This window comes from Orcinus orca, chromosome 14, assembly GCF_937001465.1.
Source record: "Orcinus orca chromosome 14, mOrcOrc1.1, whole genome shotgun sequence".
Lineage (NCBI taxonomy): Eukaryota > Metazoa > Chordata > Mammalia > Artiodactyla > Delphinidae > Orcinus > Orcinus orca.
Window position 1 is genome coordinate 11,913,867 of NC_064572.1, and position 24,402 is coordinate 11,938,268.

Consider the following 24,402-nt stretch of genomic DNA (forward strand, 5'->3'; position numbering starts at 1 on the left):
GGTTATAAGAAATGCCAAATCAAAATTACTTTGATCCCTGTTTCTACCATCCGCAGGAACTAATATTTTATTTACTAGGCAAAAGCCAGACTACAGTAACAGGTGATGATATTGTTCTTTCCCATTTTTAGACTATTGTCCCAATTATAAGCTAAAATAAAGAAAAAGAATACCTATGATAACAAAAGCACGTGGGTTTACAAAAGTATAAGTAGCATAGAACCAAATGTAACTTTAAAGACTTAAAAAAAATTTTAAGACCAAAAGAATATTTAATCCTCAGAAATACTTTTTACTTTTTTTTTTTTTTGCCCATGCCACATAACTTGCAGGATCTTAGTTCCCCAACCAGGGATCAAACCCAGGCCCCAGCAATGAAAGCTCCAGAGTCCTAACCACTGGACCGCCAGGGAATTCCCCATCAGTTTTTAAATTAACTATAATTTGTTCCAAGATTATCCTTACCTTGTTTTAATACAGCATCAGGCTTTGGTGCAGTGTCACTAGTAATTTCATGGACATCCTTTCTTGGTACTGAAGTACTATATTATTTTTTTAATTTTAAAGGAAAAAACCCACAAAAATACAACAGAGATTAATTAAGAGTCCAATTACCTACCACAGAAAGATACTGAAGACATGGGAATACTGACATTTACAATGAAAATGATTGCATACACGGTTGCAAGTCCCAAATAAAATGCTAGGCAGGATGTTAAAATATGTAATCACCTACAGAAGGACCCCACCTTAAGAGATGTTTTATAAACAACAAGGTATTCTCAAATATCAGAGGACTTAGCTAAATGCAATACTAAGAACACTGAAACACTGAAAATAATAAATTAAAATGTCTGGATAGCAGAATGCATCAATCCAATAAAAAGTAAGTTGAATAGCAAGAATTGGCCATCATCTTAGGATAAGCACAAGAAATTACTAAATTTAAGACTGGAAGAACATGTACTATTTTATAATGTAAAATGTTCTTTTAACAAATTTTTTTTAAACTGAATTCTAGGGTTCACAAGCAAACTTCTAACATATAATTTAAGGTTTTTCATGGAACTTAGCAACCGTAAGGAGGGGCTGGATGCAAGCAACTGGGAGAGGTTCATTCTATCATATACATCACATATTTCCTATTTTACACTAATAAATCATCATTCATCTTTTCTGCACTTGGTTTGTCTCAACCAACCCACAAAAGCCTAAAAACTATTCCAAATACATTTTTCAGCCTGCTTTTTTGAACTTTTTATTTAAAAATTTCAAATATATACAAAAGTAGACAGAACAGTACAATGAACTCCCACATATCCGTTACCCAACTACAATAATCATTAACTCAGAGTCACTGTTTCATTTATACCCCTACCTACCTCCTCCCACCCCAACTGGATTATTCTGAAGCAAATCCCAGACATTATACAGCTTAATTTATAATATTTCATTATGGAGCTTTAAAAGAAAATTCTGTTAAAAATATAACCATATCATTATCACACATTTAAAAATTCACAGTGATTTCTTAGTATCATCAAACCAGTATTCAATTTCAGTGTTCAAATTTCTCTGATTATCTCCATTTTGTGAAACTGAGTTTCATATAGACTGTTTTTAAAAATCACATTTCAGAACTTGAAAACCCAAACACCAATCTTAAAGCATGATGATCCTCTTAAAGTATAGTCACCCAATAAGGCAAAATATAAAATACATGCATTTTCTAGTCACACAATTCTTCAAGAAAGAAAAAAACACATAGTTTTTCAGTTCCAGAAAAGTTCTACATGAAAGGTCACTTTCTTAATACTTAACATACATTTATAGTAATTCATTTTAATCCTCAGCCTACTGCAGAAGTCGAATGTTACACAACAGGGTAACACTAACCCATTTAGACATAATTAAAAATGACAGAAAATCCTAATTAGACATTCAAAAACAATAAATATATCAATATCAATCAAGCATTAGATGTGGTAGATATATCGAATTTTCCTCAATAAATCATCAGCTATTACACAGGGAAATACTGACAAATTAGACAGCACTTAGAGTCTGGTTTAGAAAAGACCAAATGAACAAGAAAAGACATATCATAAGACTACTATACTTAATGATAATATGAAAAATGACCATACTCTGAAACATCGTGTATGATGAGAAGGAAAAGCATAAGGTCATTGGAAATAACTAATTTATAATTTACCATCCCAATCTGGAAAAACAGCATATTTTTCATACCAAGTGAATTATACTTACAATTTGCCATCTTTGAAAGATCGAACAAGAATATTGTCTTTTTTCACAGCAATTTCATCACTACAATCAGGACAAACCACCTTTTAAAAAAAGTGTGAAACTATTATAACTAAAAGCACATTTATAGATAGTTATATAAGTATCAATTACTTAAATCCTTTTCAAAAATAGTTTCAGCTTAAAATTTAAAAACTAATTTTAGTTTGAGGGTAAACAGCTACACACACATGTGGGAACACACACAAGTAATTTTAAGTTTATATCCTTCCCACTCTCTGGATTAATCCACATTGTTTTCTGACACAGGCACGGTGTTGAGAGCAGAACTGTGGCTATGACTAGACTGAAGCTGTGGACAAAGTCTAGGCAGAAATAGAAAGCTGGAATGAGAGTAGCTCAGGGGTGGAAAAAGAGGGAGGGCTAGTCCTAACAAAGGGTCTGCAGCAGGGCTATGAGAACAGCAGGACCAAAATGGGATCAGATATCAGAACCTTAATCAGAGCAGTCTCTATCTTAAAAAAGACAGAGATGACGTTCCACTGATTACTTACATTTAAATATACACTTTAACACATGCTAAAATTTCTCCATAATACTACCCACTCTAAAAAGTAAGCATTTTAAACTGGGTACCTTCCTGGAGTCTGTATAAGATTTATTATGAACAAAATAAAGATTTATTTTATTTGAAGTCATCTCAACTATTATTTAAAGGATAAAGCATGCCTTCCCAAAGGTAATACTAATGTAAGACACCTATAAATTTTTATTATTTTAATCCCAAGATAGCCCACTAGATATACCAAGAACAATAGTATATTTACAGCTTTTAATGAAAAATGGGCTAAGTAAGTATGACAGATTTAAGGACTGTCTCATTAGCTCTGAAAAATGACACAATAGTACATAAAGGCATGTATTCTCACCACAGGTTTGAGAGGAGTGAGAAACAGGTAAGTTCTAGTTCAGTCTTTAAAAGGTTAACAATTTCCATAATTGTAACTGCACTGCATTAAGCATTGCTTAAATGTTGATGGCATTATGAAATAATTCACTCATGAAAGTCTTTTACATGCGTTAGCATCTACGAAAACTTTCCTATCATTTCAAAAAAGTCCAGAAGTAAGTACTTAATATCTGTTCATTCATTCATCCAGTCACTCTACAAATATTAACTATTTCATCAAGGTACCGTACTAGACCACAGAGGCCTAGTCAGTCACCGTTCCTCCCCACAATGAGCTTGTATTCTAGCTGGAAAGACAAGCACTAAACAAGTAACTGCACATTTATTTAACTGCTATTGTGATAAGTCTTTATGTAGGTGGTCAGGGACCACTTTCTTGAGGACACAACATTTAAGCTCAGCTTTGAAAGCTGAGTAGGAACTGGCTTGACGAAGGATGTATGTGTGTACACGTGTGTACCACAGGGCTGCGCTGCAAGCAGAGGAAACAGATATGCGAAGGATCTGACACAGCAAGCAGTGGAGCCCATTCCAGGAAGCAAAAAGTCAATGTAGCTAACTTTCTGCCTGGGCTGAATAAGTGAGGTAAACAGAGTTCAGATTTGTCAATCTTGCATGCCATGTTAATTCTGAGGATAAAATCTAAACTCTTCAAGGGAAGGATCCAAAGCAAGATAATGTCATAATAGAATTGCCTTTTAAAAAATTACTTTGACTGTCATAAAGAAAATGGACCAGAGAAGGACAAGAGCTGGAAGAGATGAAGCTACTGCAAATCTTCCAGGTGAGAGATGGTGACCTGGATGTAAAGTGGTGCTGATGGCAAATTAAAGGAACAAGAAATATTAGAGATAATTAGGGAAGTGGAGAGATGACAGAGAGATGACAGAGAAATGCTTACATTTCTGCCTCATGCAAATGGTGTCATTCACAGGGAGAGGAAACAATGGAGAAGGGTCATGTTTGGGAATAAGGGAGGAGAGAATAAATTTAGCTTTAGGCTTATTAAATTTTGAGGTGAATTAAATTTTGAGGTGACTAAAGGGCAGCCAAGTGGAGATAATGATAGATAGATACCCAGGTCCAGAGCTCAGAGTAGGGGTCTGAACTCTAAGCTATAAACTTGGGAGTAAACAGTCTAAATATCAGGGCTCTAAAACTGTGAGCCAAAATCACACATTTTTTTCTTTCTCATGAGCTTAGGATTTTGAAAACCACACACGTGACAGCTTTGGCCAGTGCTGACAATGGCGTATAAGTGGGTTCACTCTCCATTCTGTTACAGGAACTACAATCCACATTTTATCCCATTCACCCATGCATGTGATTTTCTTTGGTCCCTAAGACATTTCAGTTTATTATCTCTGCAACCAATGCTATAAAAGGGGATGAGATCACCCTAAAGAGAATACAATGTGATATATTCTGAACCTTGAATAACAACATTTTAAAGCTTGGTTAGAGGAGAAACAGTGAAGGAAACTGAAAAAGAGGACTGCGTGAGTCAGGGAAGCTAAGATTTCCTCCCCTTAAAATGGGGGTAAATACCACTTATGTTTCAGCCTCAATTAGGATTAAATGAGACCATGTGCTTACATGAACAAGCTAGCACAGTGCCTGGCCAGGAGTGCTCAAAACATGGTGGCTATTAATAGTTCCTAGAAGTATGCAATTGTTCTCTAACATGATGTTACCAAGCAGTTGTTAAAATTTACTCAATTTATAAACACTAATTTTAAAAATAGAAATACAAATACTGTTTATGTGATTATGTCAAGATTGTTTGATTCAAAACACAATTTCACACTCTAGTTGATAAAAATTATTTATCACTTTCCAAAAGATCTCAAATTTGTGGGGAGGATGATATGTATCACTAATGCTAAGATTTTTAAAATAATGATAAAATCGTTGACTAAGCAGATTACTAACCTTTCAGTATTGTATATCTTTAAATATTTTTCTCATCATCAAGGAAACTATTTAGAAATTATGATGAGAGAATCTTAAATTAATACTGAAAATACTAAAGTGCAAATTTTAATGTTCCTTTTGTTTTAGAAAAAGACACACAAAGCTCTTTCAAAACATGTTTTCAAAAGAAATTCTTTCAAAGAATCTTAGTGCTTTAGGAAAAAAGAAATGATCACATACACTGACACTTCCGTTTTTAGCTTGCCATTAACCCAAAGCTTGACAAGTTACTTAACCCTTCTAACACTCAGTTTCCTTATCTCTAAATGAGGATAAATAATACATACCTCATAATCAGCATAAAGACCTTAGCACAATCCTTACACATAACAGGCATCCAATAAATGTGTAATGGATAGATGGATATATGCAGAGGTACAAAGGCATCATAAAGTATTTATACTTATTAAAATAATTGCCCTCATCAGTTTTAATTATAACTGTAAGAGTTGACAATTATTGGGCATTTATTTTGTGCAAAACACTAAACACTTGGGACAAAGAATACAAAATGTTTACCGAAAAGGATGAAAAATAGATATCATTTGTAGACAACAGTAGAAAACAAGATTCTGTTCTTCTTTTGCAGCCTTTTGCATGTTAGATTTAGAAGTTTTAAAAGTTTGCATGAGGAATTTTTCACCCAAAATTGAGCAGTGTAACATACCTAGCCTCTAAAATTATCATGATTTTCATCCTTTCTCGGATGACTTCAGGAGTTCTTTGTACTCAGAAATAACTTTCAAAGTAATTTTGTGTGAACTGAATGATGCTAAAACCATCTCCCCATTTTGTACTGTACCTATGAAAAAACACTAGTAAGAAAATCAACCGTTTTCTTCATGAACTTATATAGTTGAAAATTAAACTCTTTCATATTGAAGTTACTCACCAATGCAGGAAACCATAGTGCTTTCTTTTTATCCAAACTAACGTAATCTACACATACAACTTTTCCTAGCAGCTCATCAATCTGTTTCCTATCATCCTCATCTTCATCACTGGAGGATGAAGAAGACTCTTCCTCTGGTCTAGGGAAAGAAAAAAAATGAAATATTTCTATTTATCTTCACAAAGAATAAGCACACCAAGCTGATGAATACAGGTATTCTAGAAATCTTACCCCATTTCCTACAACCTACAGAATGGCTAATTTAAATTTTTAAATAATTTTCTAAATTTCTAAAGAATAATAATAATTTTAAAAAGGTTATCATTAGAGGAAAGCAATCCATTTTCCTAAAAATCTTCTGGATTTATTTAGTGCTATTTTAAAACATTAAGGGAAAGATCAGAACAGAATAACACTGGTCCCCAAATTCTCAAAGAGCTAAAGGTTCCATACGAAGCATCCCAGTACTGCACTAAAATATACTAGATCCTCCTCTCAGATTAAAGGAATTCTGGAGATGGCAGTTTTACACTCCCAGGACAAAGCTAAGTTTATTTATTTATTTATTTTGGCCATACCACACGGCTTACGGGATCTTCAGTTGCCCGACCCGGGCCACCACAGTGAGAGCACGGAGTCCTAAAATTTGGACTGCCAGGGAATTCCTCCAAAGCTAATTTTAAATAGGGGAAGGCAGATCTTTATTAATGGGGATCAGGCTGAGGAGAGGAACCACTCTGGTAAGAGATCACCATCGCTGTCTTTAATATCAAATATACACAAACTACATATTCATAAGATGCACAATATGGTTCTTTTGTATTATGTTAAAAACTCCTTGGGCTTCCCTGGTGGAGCAGTGGTTGGGAGTTCGCCTGCCAATGCAGGGTACACGGGTTCGTGCCCCAGTCCGGGAAGATCCCACATGCCGCGGAGCGGCTGGGCCCGTGAGCCATGGCCGCTGAGCCTGAGTGTCCGGAGCCTGTGCTCCGCAACGGGAGAGGCCACAACAGTGAGAGGCCCCCGTACCGCAAAAAAAAAAAAAAATTCCTTTCAGTTATATTGTATATTGGACTAGTAAGTTAGAAAAAAGAAAAAGGAACTATACAAAACCATCCATTTGATGTTAGAGGAAAGTATAGTAAAAAGGAAAACTAAAAGAAAAACAAAAAAAAATTCTGAATCTGGTTCCGAGAAAGCCCACAATTAGTGGTAAAGAAAACAGATTCTAATAACTGTGATCAAAATGCCCACAATAACTGTAGTGACCTAAATGGGAAGGAAATCCAAAAAAGAGGGGACATATGTATACGTATAGCTGATTCACTTTGCTGTACAGTAGAAACACAACATTGTAAAGCAACTATACTCCAATAAAAGTTAAATGGGCTTTATGAATCAAAAAAAAATGCCCAGAATAAGTAATGATACTAAGAAAGCTGAATAAATAGACTGCAAGAGAATGAGAAAAATAATAAAATAAAAATGATATTTTTATAAAATAAAACAGGATGACAATATAAATGTCATCCTTTTATATTTATATATTCCAATGTATTCCAATATATATTTATATATTCCGACGTAAATATAAAGGAAGCAAAACCTATTATAATACTATTAAACATTTTAGAGTGACAGGGGGAATATCACTATCTGATTTCAGTGATCACTCAATTAACCTAAAAATTGTCCCGTGATAAAAAAACAAAGCAGGGCTTCCCTGGTGGCGCAGTGGTTAAAAATCCACCTTCCAATGCAGGGGACACGGGTTCGAGCCCTGGTCTGGGAAGATCCCACATGCCGCAGAGCAACTAAGCCCGTGCACCACAACTACTGAGCCAACGTGCCACAACTACTGAAGCCCGCATGCCTAGAGCCCATGCTCTGCAACAAGAGAAGCGCACCACAATGAGAAGCCCGCGCACCGCAACGAAGAGTAGCCCCCGCTCGCTGCAACCAGAGAACAGCCCGCGCGCAGCAACCAAGACCCAATGCAGCCAAAAACAATAAATAAAATAATTTTTTTAAAAAAAGCAAATCTTCAAAATTTGCTACTGAGTAGAACTACTGTACTTCAAATGGCACTTAAAGCAGTTTAACCCTGACCTAGAAAGGAGGTAGCAGGAAAAATCAACACACCTTCATATTAGCAGAGCATAAAACCTTACAAATTGGCACAAAGCTTGGGATAATAATGACAGACTTCACAAGTCTGATTTCTACTTGATTAGAAGAACTTCTCAAGGACAACACAACCAAATTTAAAACCATAATTATTGCTTTTTTCAAAGTAGTCACAGAAGACTCATTCAGCTGGGGTTTTATGGACACCCTTTCTGCCATTATCATTAGCAAGACAGAAAGTCACAATGTCACAAATAACATTAATCAAATTTGTAAAACATAGAAAGAGAAAACTGGGCTTCACTTGGCTAACAATGTCATCTGCAACAGTAATGAAAATTCTAATTTCTTTCATAAGACTTAACAAATGTGAAGACTTCAGACACGAGAAAGTTATATATATAAAAATGTAAACTGACTGGCTACATAAAACATCCATCCACTTCACATCATGTCCAGACTCCACTCCAAAACCATTCCCCACTCGTGGACTAGATTTCCTCCTCCCTCTCACCTACTCAAGCCTTTATTCCAGCAATGCTCGCTTCTCTCTCCTGTATCAATTTTTCTGCCTCTACTAGATTGAGTTCTACCAGTATAGTGTTATTTCTAAGAAAACGCTGTTACTTCTCCCACTTAAAAAAACAGAAGATCCCCTGGCCTCACTTTCTCCACCAACTACTCCTCCCCTTGGCAGAGAAACAGCCTAGAATGTTTTATACCCAGACATTTGGAACCTTTTTCACCTCCTCTAAGTGTCTGTTCAAATGTCACCTCAATTACGTTACACTGATCACCTTATTCAAATTTATAACCTGCCCATCCCAATTCCCCCGCCCAACCTTACTCTTATTATTTCCACAGCACCTACAAATTTATCATACTACATAATTTACTTAATTCTTCTGTTTTTTTCTGTATTGTCCATCTCCCCGCATACGAGAGAATATAAGCTCTAAAGGCAGAGGGGTTTTTTTGGCTACACCGCAGGGAATGTGGGATCTTAGTTCCCCAACCAGATATCAAACCCATGCCCCCTGCAGTGGAAGCGCAGAGTCTTAACTCCTAGACCGCCAGGGAAGTGCCCTGAAGATTTTATAAATACCTGTTTTGTTCACTGATATATCCTAAGTACCTGAACAGTGCTTGGCACAGTTCAGATGCTCAATAAATATTTGTTGACTAAGTAAGTGAACTGAATAGGTTTATTTCTTTTTACTGTGGTACTTCTGATTTCTATTTCTCCTGAAATCACAAAATGTATACAATCAGTATAATGTATACAACCAGTATTAACCATACCATTATACCTAAGGCTCCTTTTAACTTTATCTTTTAGTGGAGTTTAGCTAGGAAATTGTTTACATAAGACTAGTACTCAATAAACTGATATACTAAAATAAATGAGTATCAGAAATACGTTAAGGGAGCAAAGATAGAACAAGCAGAGAGTCTGCTTGGTGTTTATTCCCCTCTGACACTGTTGCTTCTCTGGTACCAGGTATGTGTTCATAGAGCCACAACAAAATAACGTACTGTCTCTGAAAATGTCTGATGATGCCACTGGAAACAAAGCTAATTACATGAGAATGTTTACTAAACAAACTAACAGCTAGACACTTAAAGCTGATCACACATCACTATTAACTGTAAATTAATTGTAAATCAAGTAAGAAGAACTTTAGACAAGACACTTGCCAAAGAATATCAAATAATGAGGTACAAATATAAAATTGAGGCAGAAACTGCAGAGGCTCAATCTCTGAAATGAAATTCGGACTTTAATGATCCTTATTCTTTCAAACAACTCAGTTTCAAATTTTGTACAGTAGATTAAACATCTGTATTAGTATCAGGAAGACTGAACACGTGTAGCTTCTTAGAGATTAAAACATACAGAACATAAGAACATGTACAGACTTAATAAAAGTGTTTTAATTTTTTCCCAATTTTTATCAAGAAGGAAACTAGAATCAAATTCTCATATCAGAATAAAGCAGTGAATAATATAAAGAACTTCTGGACTTAGATAGTGGTACTGGTTGTAAAAATGTTGTGAATATACTAAAAAACACTGAACAGTGAATACTTTAAAAGGGTGAATTTTACATGTGAACTATACCTCAATAAAAAAAATTTTTTTAAAGGTCTGCAGACCTGTATACCAGGTACAAATCACTAGTTTATTGGGTAAATCTTAGCACTGTCACTGGGTAGAACCTGTACCCACAAATAATCTCTAACAAATATCATTATAAGCCTTATTTTGCTTTATCCTTTTTCTGAAGGATAACAGCAAGTAGACTGCTTTCCTACAATAGCAGTTGCATATATACTTTTGCCAGGTTATTGGAAAAAACTTTTGAGGGAGGGGGCACAAATACTTCTATAATTTCAAAATTCTATTCTTTAGGTAGAATCAAAGAAAACCTCTGCATACAATGTAAATTATAAGGGCAAAATTCACTCAAGTTATACATAATCAAAAGGATCAATAACTTGCTTTAAAAAAATTAAGCTAGAGGATGATAATCTTTAAAAAATAAAATATCTGAATATATTAGGATTAAAAGCAGAATATAAATAAAACAATTAAAGGAAGGTATCAAAAATAATTTTGGGGGCTTCCCTGGTGGCGCAGTGGTTGAGAGTCCGCCTGCCGATGCAGGGGATACAGGTTCGTGCCCCGGTCCGGGAAGATCCCACATGCCGTGGAGCGGCTGGGCCCGTGAGCCATGGCCGCTGAGCCTGCGCGTCTGGAGCCTGTGCTCCGCAACGGGAGAGGCCACAACAGTGACAGGCCCGCGTACCACAAAAAAAAAAATAATAATTTTGGAATAGCTGGAGGCAGATTAACTGGTATGTATGTAGATTAACAGTTCTTAAAAGAAAACAAAGGTAGTGATATACCATTGCAACAATGGAGTCTGGGGAATCCTGGGAAGAGATAACCTTATTTATCTTTGTACAAATTTTAAACGGCAATCAGAGAACCATAATAAAGACCTTTTTGAGTTGAGTAATGGAAGAGGAAATGAAGGTCAGATAAATGACCTTAAGATCCAGGTTCCAGACTTTGTTGCAGAAAATCACTTTGAAGAAAGGGGAGAAAGAACTTTGAGGAAGCGTAATTTAAGGAGGTGAGCACTTTAAACTGTGGTACTTGCCTGTGGCACTTACACACCAAGGCTTAAAGCACTAAGCATGAACATCATGGCGTCTGTTGACAGTGAGAAAGAGCACAGTAGTGAGGCGGAAGGAACAGCAAGCAAAGTAAGACTGCAGATGGGCTGCGCTTCACTTCCAACACTAGTAATTCTCAACCTTTCGCCTGCCTTCATACTTTGCCCATGTACAACACAATCCCAACAGCAAATCTTTCATTACACACAGATTCTCAACAGGAAAATCACTAACTCAGAATGTTTGCTAGAGTCTTTAGAAAGCAAAGATAAACTTGCTCAGTGACAACTGCACGCTTTCTTCTCATATACAAGAAAGGGAGACTTCAGCTAAGAAACATAGCAGACATTATTTTAATAGACTATAATTTTCGGTCTTTTTTGGGGGGAGCCGCACTGCACGGCTTGTGGGATCTTAGTTTCCCGACGAGGAACTGAACCTGGGCCCTTGGCATTGAGAGCATGGAGTCCTAACCACTGGACCACCAGGGAATTCCCGTTTGGTCCTTTTTGTAGACCATTCTATGTGAGATTCCATAAATTATCTTATTTAAAAAATTTTTTTACACTTCTGGATGACATCTGTAGAAAGGTAAAATATGTCTAAATATTAGATGCAATTTTTTTCAAAATTAAAAGAATTCTTGATTCAAACACTGTTTTCCCTATAATATGTATATAATATACAATACAGGAATACTGTTTTTAAATTCATAAAATATAGCCCAAAACAGTCCTTCCTGTTGGACATAAGCACTAGTAAGCAGAATTTTTACATACTCACCTATAAACACATTTTTACATGTAAATGAAATCATGTTACATACTAGTATTTCATTAAAATTTTTTCATTCAATACACAATGATGATATCCAGTACGTACATAGTGATTATTTACTACTTAAACCCTTTAAAGGACAGAATTCATTTCACCTTTGCAACAACTCTGAGAGACAGGGAATACTATTATCTCAATTTTACAGATGAGAAAATTGAAGCATGAAAAGACTAAGCATCCTGCCCAAGGTTACACAGCAAAGAAGTGGCAGAGGCAGGAGTCAAACCCATGCCATTTTGCTCCACTGTTCACACTCTTTTATTTCGGGGGGCGGGGGATCGTGCGGCATTCTGGACCTTAGTTCCCCGACCAGGGATCGAACCTGTGCCCCCTACAGTGGAAGCACAGAGTCTTAACCACTGGGCCACCAGGGAAGTCCCTACTGTTCACACTCTTAGCCACACTTCCACTCTCAAGAGCTGGAGAAGTGGAAAATCTTTGCCAATGAAATAAATTTACATTAAATACACCCACACCTCACTGTTCTGACATCATCAATCATAGTTAATTAAGTTGACTAGGGGCTTCCCTGGTGGCGCAGTGGTTAAGAATCCGCCTGCCAAGGTAGGGGACACAGGTTCAAGCCCTGGTACAGGAAGATCCCACATGCCACGGAGTAACTAAGCCCGTGCACCACAACTACTGAGCCTGCGCTCTAGAGCCCGTGAGCCACAACTACTGAGCCCGCCTGCCACAACTACTGAAGCCCGCACACCTACAGCCTGTGCTCCACAACAAGAGAAGCCACCGCAATGAGAAGCCCGCGCACCGCAATGAAGAGTAGCCCCCGCTCACCGCAACTAGAGAAAGCCCACACGCAGCGACAAAGACCCAATGCAGCCAAAAACAGTAAATAAATAAATAAATTTATATTAAAAAAAAGAGTTGACTATAAAGCTACGGGAAGACCCTAATGATCAATGGTAGATAAAATTTTAATTCACAATTGAAGTTATTTTCAGAGATGTCAAAAGATTTAACCTATAAGTGCTTCAGTGAATATTTTATGGCAATATAATAGCCCTCTGAAAAAATTGAAAACAATATTAGATCACAATAACATCTAGTAATCACGAGAGGACTCTTTCATACTAATAATGCCATTACACATTTTTCATCTATTTTCCTTTCTGACTAGAAGACTCATATTTTCAAAGTTATACAAAGAAAAGTAAATAATAGTTACAACCTCAGTATCCTAAAAACAATCAAGTGACCAGCAAGTTACACTGCAAGTGAGAGACATTTTTCACCTATTAATTGAGAAAAACATTTTCTAAAATATTTAGAGAGTTAAGTGAGAAAAAGAAATGCATGGCCCAAATCACTAGTAGGAAAATAAGTAATATTAAATATTTTTTCAATGCAAGGATTAGTCTTTTAATTTCCTCCCTCAAATGAGTCATTATTTATTTCCTGTTAAAACTCATTTGGAAAGTAACTGTAGTACTCTAAATAAAAAAGAGTCAATCAATTGAGTGGGAAAAGGCCTATGGAACATGGGTGAGGTCAAGTCCTGGTCCCTTCCTTCCTGTGTTCCTTGGATTAGTTGCTGTCTCTGAGGCCAATTTCCCCAATTTTTAATAGGGATAAAAATAATACCTACCTTCATGAATTCGCTGTAAGGCTGCAACTAAGCTATATGAGAGAGAGGGCTTACCCAATTTTGATCTCCAAAGCTTAGCCACTATTAGATTTAATACCTAACTCTATTACTTTGAATGAAAGCATTCACTTACATTACAAGTTTCAATAATTCAAGTCAATATTTTTAATAGCTACTCTGACAATATTTGGCTCAGGCACATTAAATTTTTAAAAATTTTATCTGAGTAAAATACTCAAAATCGTTTTTAAACAATTTAACCTCCAACAGAATAAATTAAAAACTACATTCTCTTGCCCCATCCTCTCCCATTTTCTTCTGCTCTGTGGAAGCAACTGCTTTTAACTCTTTCAGCTCTGACAGTTAATACCTTATCTCTAAATAACAGTCCTATACCACTATTTCTATATTTATACATTTTAGACGTCATTGTATTGACTTCCTGTTGTTTTAAGGACTTAACTTTTACATTTAAGCAACCTCTCTACCCTCCATCCTATTACGATAGTGTTCTTTTCTTATATAATTTTGAGGGGAGAAACTAAGCACCTTTACTATTTTTTTCTCTATCTGTTATCATCATATCTTTAATTTCCCCCCAATGTTCCATCATACTAGATAACAAGTCCTCCCTTTAATAGAAACTTCCATTCCTCCATTCTGCATTCTACTGACCACTAACATCTAGTGTTACTATTGAGAAGTCTGATGCCATTCTGCTTCTCACTCCTTTGCAATAAATTATTTTTTCTTCCTGAAACTGTTTGAAGATTGTTTCTTTCTCTCTGATGACTTGAAATTTCATGACTCTTTGATCCTGTGATCCTTTTTAATTTAAAGCCTTTTGGAGCCTAAGCACATTTCATTGAAAGTAATTTGTTAAATATGCAGAACATGTGTCACAACTGCAAGAAGACATAAAAATAAGTAAGATAGTTCGGCTGTCAGGAAGATTTAAATTACTAAGAAGGGAAAACAAACACGACAGTGATAATAATAGGTGAAATACTGTCTATGACATTAGATAAATGCAAAGGATTTAGAGAGCTCAGAGGAGAAAAAAAACATGTCTGTTTTTAAGGAAAGAGTGGGGAGGCACAAAATGGTTCACATAAATGTGGGAGCATTTCTGGTTAAGAACTGAAGAATGAGTGAGCCGGTGGCATGGAAGGGTGGCATTTAAGACAGAAACAGCATGAATAAAAAACATGACATCAGGAAAACAGAGGATGTATCATTCAGGAAATATTGACTAATTCCATTTTGACAATGACATCAAGATACGTGTAAGGAGAAATGGCAGGCAGATAAATAATACAGCTGTTAAAGTTGGCTGAGCATGGAGAACCTCAAGCACCCATGCCAGAGAGTCTGAAAGTACTCTTCCATTCAGTTAGCATTTTGCAAGTTACAATTTAAAATTAATAACTACTAAAACAATACTGGAAGGAGAAATGAATTCAGGTTCAACTTACAGTTATGAAAATGGACTTACATATGATTAGATCTTCTTCCTCTATTTGTTTTCTTTCCTATGACTGGAGTGCCAAAATGTTCAGGGTTGGTGAGTGGGAGCTGGTCTAATGTCTGTGGGTAGGAACATAAACCCATCAAAAGTTATTACGTTGCAAGTTTCTTTTTCTTTTTAAACCAAATCAGTTTAAGAATATGCTTCGATTTTGAGATTTAAAACTTCCCCTGAGGGAGACAAAAATACAACTTTCCTAAAGATAGAAAACTCTCATTTCAAAGATATTAGAATAAAGATGAATGAGCCCATGGCTGGAAAAAAAAAAGTGAAAAGAAATTTAGTTTTTCTCTCTAGATAATTTCATTATCTATTTGAGGATTGACAGACTCCTAAGAATGATTAAAATATAAAACAAAACAAATAAAACTCAGTGGAAACAACAGATTTGAGAGATAAGAAACCTATGTGCAAGTACCTAACCCTTAGGTTGGGCCAACAGCAGCTCGAATTTTTCTTTGCATATAGGGCATCCCAATCCATAAGATAGAATTCTTAGTAAGTAACAGAAACGAAATTATCAGGATAAGCATCAACTGCTTGAGAAAAGGGCTTCAGATATCCTATATTATGACTTTGCAAACATTTTCTGCAGTAAACCTTTCTCCCCCGACCTCTGACCCCACCACCCCCGTCCCTTGCGGCTTGCGGGATCTTAGTTGCCCAACCAGGAATCAAACCCGGGCCCCAGCAGTGAAAGCACCTAACTACTAGACGGCCTGGGAATTTCCTGCAAGAAACCTTTTTTGAAGAAAATGTAAAAATCAGTTTTTCTACAGTTAATATTTTATTTTCCCTTCCTTTTTAATCTGCAACATCCAGTACTGTGCTTGGTATGAAGATAATAATCAACAAATGAACACTTCTTTCTTCTGTTATCACTTCTGTTATCAACTGGTAATTCATGTCAACCCTTTTATCCCTCACCCCATTCAAAAATAATGATTTCCAGGGAAGGAACTGGTTGTTGGTTAAAAGCAGAATGAAGAAAAAGGGATTCTGAAATCCCTTCGTTTCTCCATATCAGAGACTTCTTGGATTTTTCATGCCATTATTTCCTGAAAAGGTTTATATATCTAAAAAGTTAAGGTATCAGTCTGAAGATGCTATCCCAACTAATTCTCTGAATATCAATGTTGGTAATATTCTTACTTTTTCTGCATCTTAATGATTTTCCAGTTACTATTCCTTTTATTCCTCCATCAGAACCTTTGCTATTGCAGATACTTTTATGAACACAAGGGGAACTAAAGAGCCCACAAAAACTGTCAGAGTGGAAGTGAGGGTGAGGAACTACTTAGGATAAAGACTTCTCAAAGTTACAAACAAGAATGTTATGAAAGGGTGTCCATCAACTTAAAGATCAGATATCTAAATACAAACTAATGTTAATATTTAAAAGAAAAGTTTTAACTTTTATTTTTAAAACTGAGATAATTTTGTTGAAACAACGATGAACTAAAACATGAAAGGGGGAAGCATATTCACCTATTTTGCATAATTTGTTAGAATATATGTAAATATATTTAAGGTACATATAGATGTCCAACAACAAAGAATACAGTACAGGAAAAAGGCAGTAACGATAGACAAAAATCGTAACTTTTATAGGGCTGAAAACCTAACCTTTCAAATTTAGTTTGTAAGTCAGGCATTTAAAAAATATTTGGAGGCAAAAGCTGGCCCAAATACAGTAATATGCCAGACAAAACCTCTTCAGAAATGACCTGTCATTAACTCCTAATTATGCTTCCCAAGGGTGAAAATTTCAAAGTACTGTATTTGGTAAACAGGAAAAATAAATTAATTTGGCTTCATTTTCTGTCAAGCTAACAAAAGAATTAAATGCCCCTCCCCTAAAATTAAGGCTGCTCTCTTGAAAGCAGAGATTTCTATTAAGTACTGTCATTTCTATTTTAAGTATCTGCTAGTCATTTCACTTGATTTAGGAAAGAAAATATACAGGATTTCTGAAGAGTTATCTAGGAATCACATATAGGAATTCTCAAATAAACCACAATCTCTCCCTAGTATGTAAAAAAGAATTAGAATAATAGGAAGCAATATCTCTGTCCCTGGCCCCAATCCTGGAAAGCAGGAACACCTTTATTACACATGACAGAAAAGAGTAAGGGGAGGGTAGGATTTGTCCTGTCTTAAACCAACAGAGCAAAGCCAGAGACTCCTGGCTATATCAAAGGCTCAAAGAAAATTCCACAGGGCCGGGGGAAACACGCTGATAGCCCTGTTACCTAAAATGGGCTGCAGGAAATACGGAGCTGGGATTTCATCTAAATTTTCTTCAGAGTTTTCAACTGCATGTAGTAAATGCACAGAGAGAATACCAGCTGATAAAACTACTTTTGGATAATATTCAAATTATGAATGCTCTATAGAAATACCCAAACACTCCAACAGATGTCAGGAAACAGGCAACATCCTCACTAAGCTGGTTATGGCTAGAACCAGTGATTTTGGTGCGGGAATTCAAACTGACTGACCCGCTTATCATCATCTCTTATCGTGAAAATTTTGAATTTAAGTCTTTGTTTAGGTATGAAGCTTATTAATGGGATTAGTGACCCCCAATACTGCCAAGTGTGATGTGGCTTTTCACTCAAAGGCCAAAGTTATTAGTAATAATAACAATTCTCTGAGCAAACTTCCAAAAAATTAAAACTGTTTTTTGAAAATAGCAGAAATATCAAATAAGGGAAAGAATATACATAGATGGTAGATTAAATATACTCCTGGCCATGTCTCCACAGCTCCTAGTACCCTTAAATTTTTATATTTTTGATTAATTAATGCTTTGTCTCCTTCAAAAGCAAAAAGAAGTTACCCAAGGATAAATTCCACATCTACTTAGCTTACCCATGTATTCCCAGTACCTAGCATAGCACGTGGCATATGGCAATGGGTAAGGAATAATACACCAGTATTCCAATACCCTCTAGCAAAACATACACCAGTATTCCAATACCCTCTAGCAAAACATGAAGTTCAACACACATAGTCACACACAGTAAAACCGATCCTTCCTGAAGTTAAAAAGGATACATTGAGCTACTTGCTCTTATTGCTTCAGCCTTTATACTACAACTGTCTTATGAACAATTCCAACTTAAAATTCTCCTGGCAAATACAAAATTAGTATCTTCGATATTTCTCTGGATTAAATACATAAGACATATACCTTCAATTAGGTGAAAAAAAATCAAGTCTTCAAGTCCCCATATTCATTAACCTACTATAATTATCACATGTTCTAACTAAGGGAAATGAAATTATTTCTAAGAATTACATAAGCTCAGAAAGAATTCTGTTACTTCATCAGTGTAAGAAGCCAAATTCACTGTACTTGTCCAAAGCTATATGTATTTCCTATATTTAAACCTTCACAATTAATTCATCAAATATTTACTGAAGGCTTTTGTGTAGAAAACACTACTGGGAAAAGGAAAGCCCATCAAGATGACAAAAACTTGGCTATTCTGCCAAAACAGCTTACAATTTTATAGAAAAAAAGATAAAAGTAACCAAAAAGACCATAAAATAAAAATAAGAGAAGTGGAAAAGTATCAAAGATATAGAGATCAAATTTGGTTAGAGAGCTCATGAAAGACAGTCATGAAGGAGGAAGCCTTTCTCATGGCCTTGAAAAGAGCAGGGCTCAGCAGAAACCAAGAAAAGAAAGTATGAGCCATAATCTGGAAACACCAAGTAGTCTTATAAGTCAGAAGTACAGGGAAATAGCAGAGTATGAGACTGAAAAGACAGGCCAGAATCATAATACAGAGAATCTGTCCCAAATTCTGAGTTGAAATGGGAATTCATTTACGGGAAGGGAAAATAAAAAAAAACATAAAATAAAGTCTAATAATTTAAAAGAAATATTAAAATTCCCCAAAAAAACACTGTTCTAAATAGTTACTAGAAAAAAGAAATCTTGGTTTGGCCACACTGTGCATTAATTAATATTCATAGGCTGGACTAGAGAATATAACGCTATTTGCAAAAAATATGTCCATTTTTAAAATTTTGAATTGCAAGTTACTGATTTACAAAACTTTGTGAACCCTCCACTCTTAGTAACTTAATAACATCTTTCAATTTTAGAGCATGATTTTGGTGCCAGAAAGTGCTGGTTTGAGAACCAGTTCTGATCATCACTTTCATCAACTCTGAGCTGGAGATAAGCATTGTATCTCCCTCATAATGTTGTAAATGCAAGGATGTATGTAAAGCACTAAGCAAAGTCCCTGGCAAATATGAACACTTCATTTATTCATCCAGCTAATGTTTATTCAGTTCCTACTCTGTGCCAGCCACTGTTCTAGGAACTGGGAAAAAAGTGGTGAAGAAGACATACAAAATCTCTGCCACTGAGACACATTCTAGTGAGGAAGGCAGACAATACATAATTAAGCACATATACATATTTTGGTGGTGAGAATGATCTGGGCTATAAAGAAAACTAAACCAACCTTAAAGAGCTATGAGGAATGGAAGGGACTATTTTAGAAAGGGCAGTCAAGCAAGCCTTCTTCAAGGAGAGGCTATAGTAAATGTCAGTGGTTGGCAGCAGGAGTAGTTAGGGATGGCTTGCAGTATCTACATAGCCTTTAATGATGATGGGGTTCAAGTAGATTACAAATGAGACATCTCTTTTCTACAATTATTTACAAATTAAAGGACTCTATAGAAAAGTTGCCTAACGGTAATAAACAATCCCGTTGTTTTTTCTTCATGGACAAATGTTAAAATACATTTTTTTAAGACAAAAAATCCCACAGAGAACCTGGTACTCAAACACAAGGCCTTAAACAGGTTTCACAGACTACACTCTCATGCTGTTATGTATTAATGAATTTTCCTGATTAACAAGTAAGCTGCTTGAGTTGAGAAAGCAAAACTTTCCTGCCCCCGGTACTAAATACTAGGACATGTTCATTCGTTAAGTGATTACTTACTTCACTTTCGGCAAAATGCCTCTCTCCTTTCAGGCACAGTGAAGACCGTCTCAGTGTCTTCTCATCTCCATCATCAAAAACTGTGAGAAGAGGTAGAAATGGCAACTACTGAAGGGTTTTTCAAAGATTAACAAAATGACATAAATTATCATTTAACTTTCTCAGTGCAAACAGAGCTATTGTTTTAAAAGATTAGATCTGAAATTCAGTACACATTTTAAGTTTTGTAGCAAACAACTTCAAGTGTAGAGTATGTTTTCCAATTTCTAGGGAAAAAATATATATATACCTGTAATGAAAACATCTTCCCTGGAACAGAAAACATCAAACGAAAATAAGAAGTTAGCATTTCAGAAAGAAAGCTTTTAAATGCTGATTAATCCTTCTCAATATGGTAAAGAAAAAGCAAATTTTCCTATAGGTAAATACTGACAAATTTACCTAATAAACAAAAAATAACAGTACAAGTTTATATATTCAGACTGCCCCTAAAAATTACCCTATTTTTATTATTTAAAGCAGTGTTTCTCAACCTCAGCACTACTAACATTTTGGACCAGATGGGGACTGTCATGGGGACCTGTGCACTGTGAGATATTTAACAGCATCCCTGGCCTCCAGCCACTAGATGCCAGTAGCACCCCCTTCCCAGTTGTGACAACCAAAAATGTCTCCAGATATTGTCAAATGTTCCCTGGGTGGCTAATTTGCTCTCACTTGAAAACTGCTTATTTAAAGTACTAAAATGTCCCAGAAAATTTGTTGTAAGTTTACATATATACAGAATAGATGTACACTTTATGATATAATAATCTTAGCATATACTACATTCCTCACAAATCACGGAAAGAGAGTACCTCTATTTTAAATAAAGTTTTATTTTAAATAAAGTTACCAGGCCTTGATTTTATAAACAGAGGTTTTTGCCAAAAAAACAAAATTAGGTTCTTATATATAATGTGAGCTTTTACATCACAAGAGACTGGATAAATAACTCTTCGTACTTTTTAAAAATGTAGTAACTAAAATAGTCAATGATAAAAGTGTCAATCACACCTAATTATCAAACAGACTTAACGACACAGAACCGCTCATGGTCCTGTAACCTACACAAATGCAAATATATCCTTAGGCTTCAAAATCAAATTTTCCCTCTCCACCAGGTTTTTGTTCTCATACCACAAAACGTTAACATTACTATTTGAAAGCTCCATCAAATTCTGACATCACCAAAGACATTTTACTAGATGTTTACTCTCATCTCTGAGATCATTAAACAGTAAGAATTTTTACCATTCAATAAATAATACTGGGATAATTACTCTGTTATCAATTTGGAAAAAAATAGTATTTGATCATATTTCAGAATGTTCAAAAAAAACTGTGGGTGAAATAAAAAGCTCTTTGTAAAACAAAAAATAGAACTTTAAATTGAAGAATACATTGGAAAACAAATTTACAACACTGATGGAAGGAAAGCCTTCTTAAACAAGACTCAAACTAAAATGACAAAGGAAAAGGTGACCACAGAAAAATGGACTATGATTTGAAAATTGATAGCAGAGATAAGAGTAAAGCAATAGAAGAACACTGGCAACTGAAGTGGCAAAGGTTAACATTCCCTTTATACATTTAAATATATAAACTCATACCCTGAAAATAAGAAAACGATAACCTTCCCAAGAGGAAAAGGAGCGGACTGGGAAGACACTATAAACTGGCAATTCAAACGAGAGAAAATACAAGTGAAATAATGTTCCTTTCAATAAACATATGAAAATATGTCCAATCTCACTACTAATCATGGGAGGAGCATATTAAAGCAAAACTGAGATACTATTTTGTGTCCAGATGGGCACAAATTTTAAAATATTACTAACATCACATTTGACAAGGGTTAGGACAACCACCACACTTATATACTGTTTATGGAAGTGTAAATTAACAGTCTTTTAGAAAAGCAGTTTTCATAACCTACTACAGCTTTAAAAGGATATTTCCCTTCGATCTATGCCTAGTTCTCAATGTACACACTAGGGAAATATTAGAATAATGTCCATGTACAAAAGACATTCAATCCAGCATTTATTACAACAGCAAGAAAACTGTTTGCATCATGAGTAAGTAACTGGCAAGTAACTGGCAACATCCTATGCTATGAAACATAATATTGCAGTTAAAAAATTTTATCTGTTGCACAACATGAATATTATGAACACTACTGAAATGCACACTTAAAAATGGTTAAGATGAAAAAAATTTCTCTAAGATATACTCTGAAGTGAAAAAAGCTAGAAATCCAATTGCATAACATATACACTAATTTCAAACTATATGTTATGTACATATTTATGAAATAAATTTTTTAAAGATCTCGAAAGATAAAAAAACATTAACAGTAATAACATGTACGGCAACTAGGGGAGGAAGTAAATCAAGAAAAATCGGCTTTATTTGTATTAGCACTGAAAATATATTTTTAAAAGAAGATGTATTCCCTTACCTACAGTGTACCAACTCGCATCTGTTAATTTATTGATTACAGCTTCTTGATATGCGCCATCAAGATTCTTCACTTCCACAATAGCTCCGACCTAAAGTATTAAAAGAAAAAAAGTTAGGAAAACTTTAAGAAGATAAATAAACAAACTAAAAACTGGCTTTCTTTTTTTAAACTAATTGAGTGCATGATGGTGAAGAATAAAATCACTACTGATGTGATTTGTGTTAAGGTGCCAGCAATTTTACTCACCACTGTTTCTGCACCATCAGTGAAAATGTCAACATAGTGAAAAAGGCAAATAATATCTAAGTATTACTATGAAAATAGTTTTGCCCTTACAATCTCCCTGAAAGGGTCTTGGGAACCCTCACAGGTCTGGGGGTCCCTGTCTGTGAAACTATCTTTGCCCCATATTACGACTCTTCTTTGAAGAAGGCTGGGGAAAAATTAACAAATAACTTTGAGGTTCTCCTTATGAGTTATAATGTACCAATAGCGACACTCATTTGAAATATTTTCATCTCATCAAGAAAATGCTGATAATTTATATGGTTTATAAATTTATATGGTTTTTATAAGTACATCAAACTAAAACGCTTCTGTACAGCAAAGGAAATCATCAAAAATTTGAAAAAGCAACCTACTGAATGGGAGAAAATGTATTCGCAAATCACATATCTGATAAGGGGTTAAAAACCGAAAGATATAAAGAACTCATACAATGCAACAGCTAAAAAGGAATCAAACAATCCAATTGAGAAATGGACAGAGGTTCTCACACCATATACAAAAATAAACTCAAAATGGATTAAAAACCGGAAACCATAAAACTCCTAGAAGAAAACATAGGCAGAACACTCTCTGACATAAATCCTAGCAATGTTTTTTTGGATCTGTCTCCTAAGGCAAAGGAAACAAAAGCAAAAATAAACAAATGGGACTTAATCAATTAAACTTAAAAGCTTTTGCACAGCAAAGGAAACCATCAACAAAACGAAAAGAGAATCTACCGAATGGAAGAAATATTTCCAAATGATGCAACTGACAAGGTGTTAATATTCAAAATATATTAACAGCTCCAAAATTAATATAAAAAAAGCAAAAAGTCCAATTTAAAAAATAGGCAGAAGACCTGAATAGACATTTTTCCAAAGAAATCATACAGACAGCAAACAGGTATATGGAAAAATGCTCAATATCACTAATCATCAGAGAAATGCAAATCAAACCCACAATGAGCTATCTCCAGGCACCTAATGAGAATGGCTTATTATCAAAAAGACAAGAATTAAAAGTGTTGGCCAGGAGGATGCTGGAAAAAAGGAAACCCTCGTGCACTGCTGGTGGGAATGTAAATTGGTGCAGCCACTATGAAAAACAGTATGGAAGGTCTTCAAAAAATTAAAAATAGAACTGCTGTATGATCCAGCAATTTCACTTCTGGGTATTTATCCAAAGGAAATGAAAACACTGATTTGAAAGGATATATGCGCCCCCAAGTTCACTGCAGCATTATTTACAATAGCAAAGATATGAAAACAATC

General features: G+C 35.3%; 1 protein-coding gene across 7 annotated transcripts in view; it reads right to left on the reverse strand.

Moving 5' to 3' along the window:
* Positions 1-24,402, reverse strand: part of ARID4B (AT-rich interaction domain 4B) — a 126,606-nt gene that overhangs the window by 48,531 nt on the left and 53,673 nt on the right. For all 7 annotated transcript variants that reach the window (XM_004271545.4, XM_033431263.2, XM_033431262.2 and 4 more), the window contains exons 5-10: positions 22,859-22,949; positions 20,356-20,435; positions 15,350-15,441; positions 6,102-6,240; positions 2,269-2,348; positions 466-542 (exon numbers count right to left, since the gene is read on the reverse strand). In XM_004271545.4, coding sequence (XP_004271593.1) covers positions 466-542; positions 2,269-2,348; positions 6,102-6,240; positions 15,350-15,441; positions 20,356-20,435; positions 22,859-22,949 — 559 coding nt within the window. The remainder of the gene's footprint in view (positions 1-465; positions 543-2,268; positions 2,349-6,101; positions 6,241-15,349; positions 15,442-20,355; positions 20,436-22,858; positions 22,950-24,402) is intronic.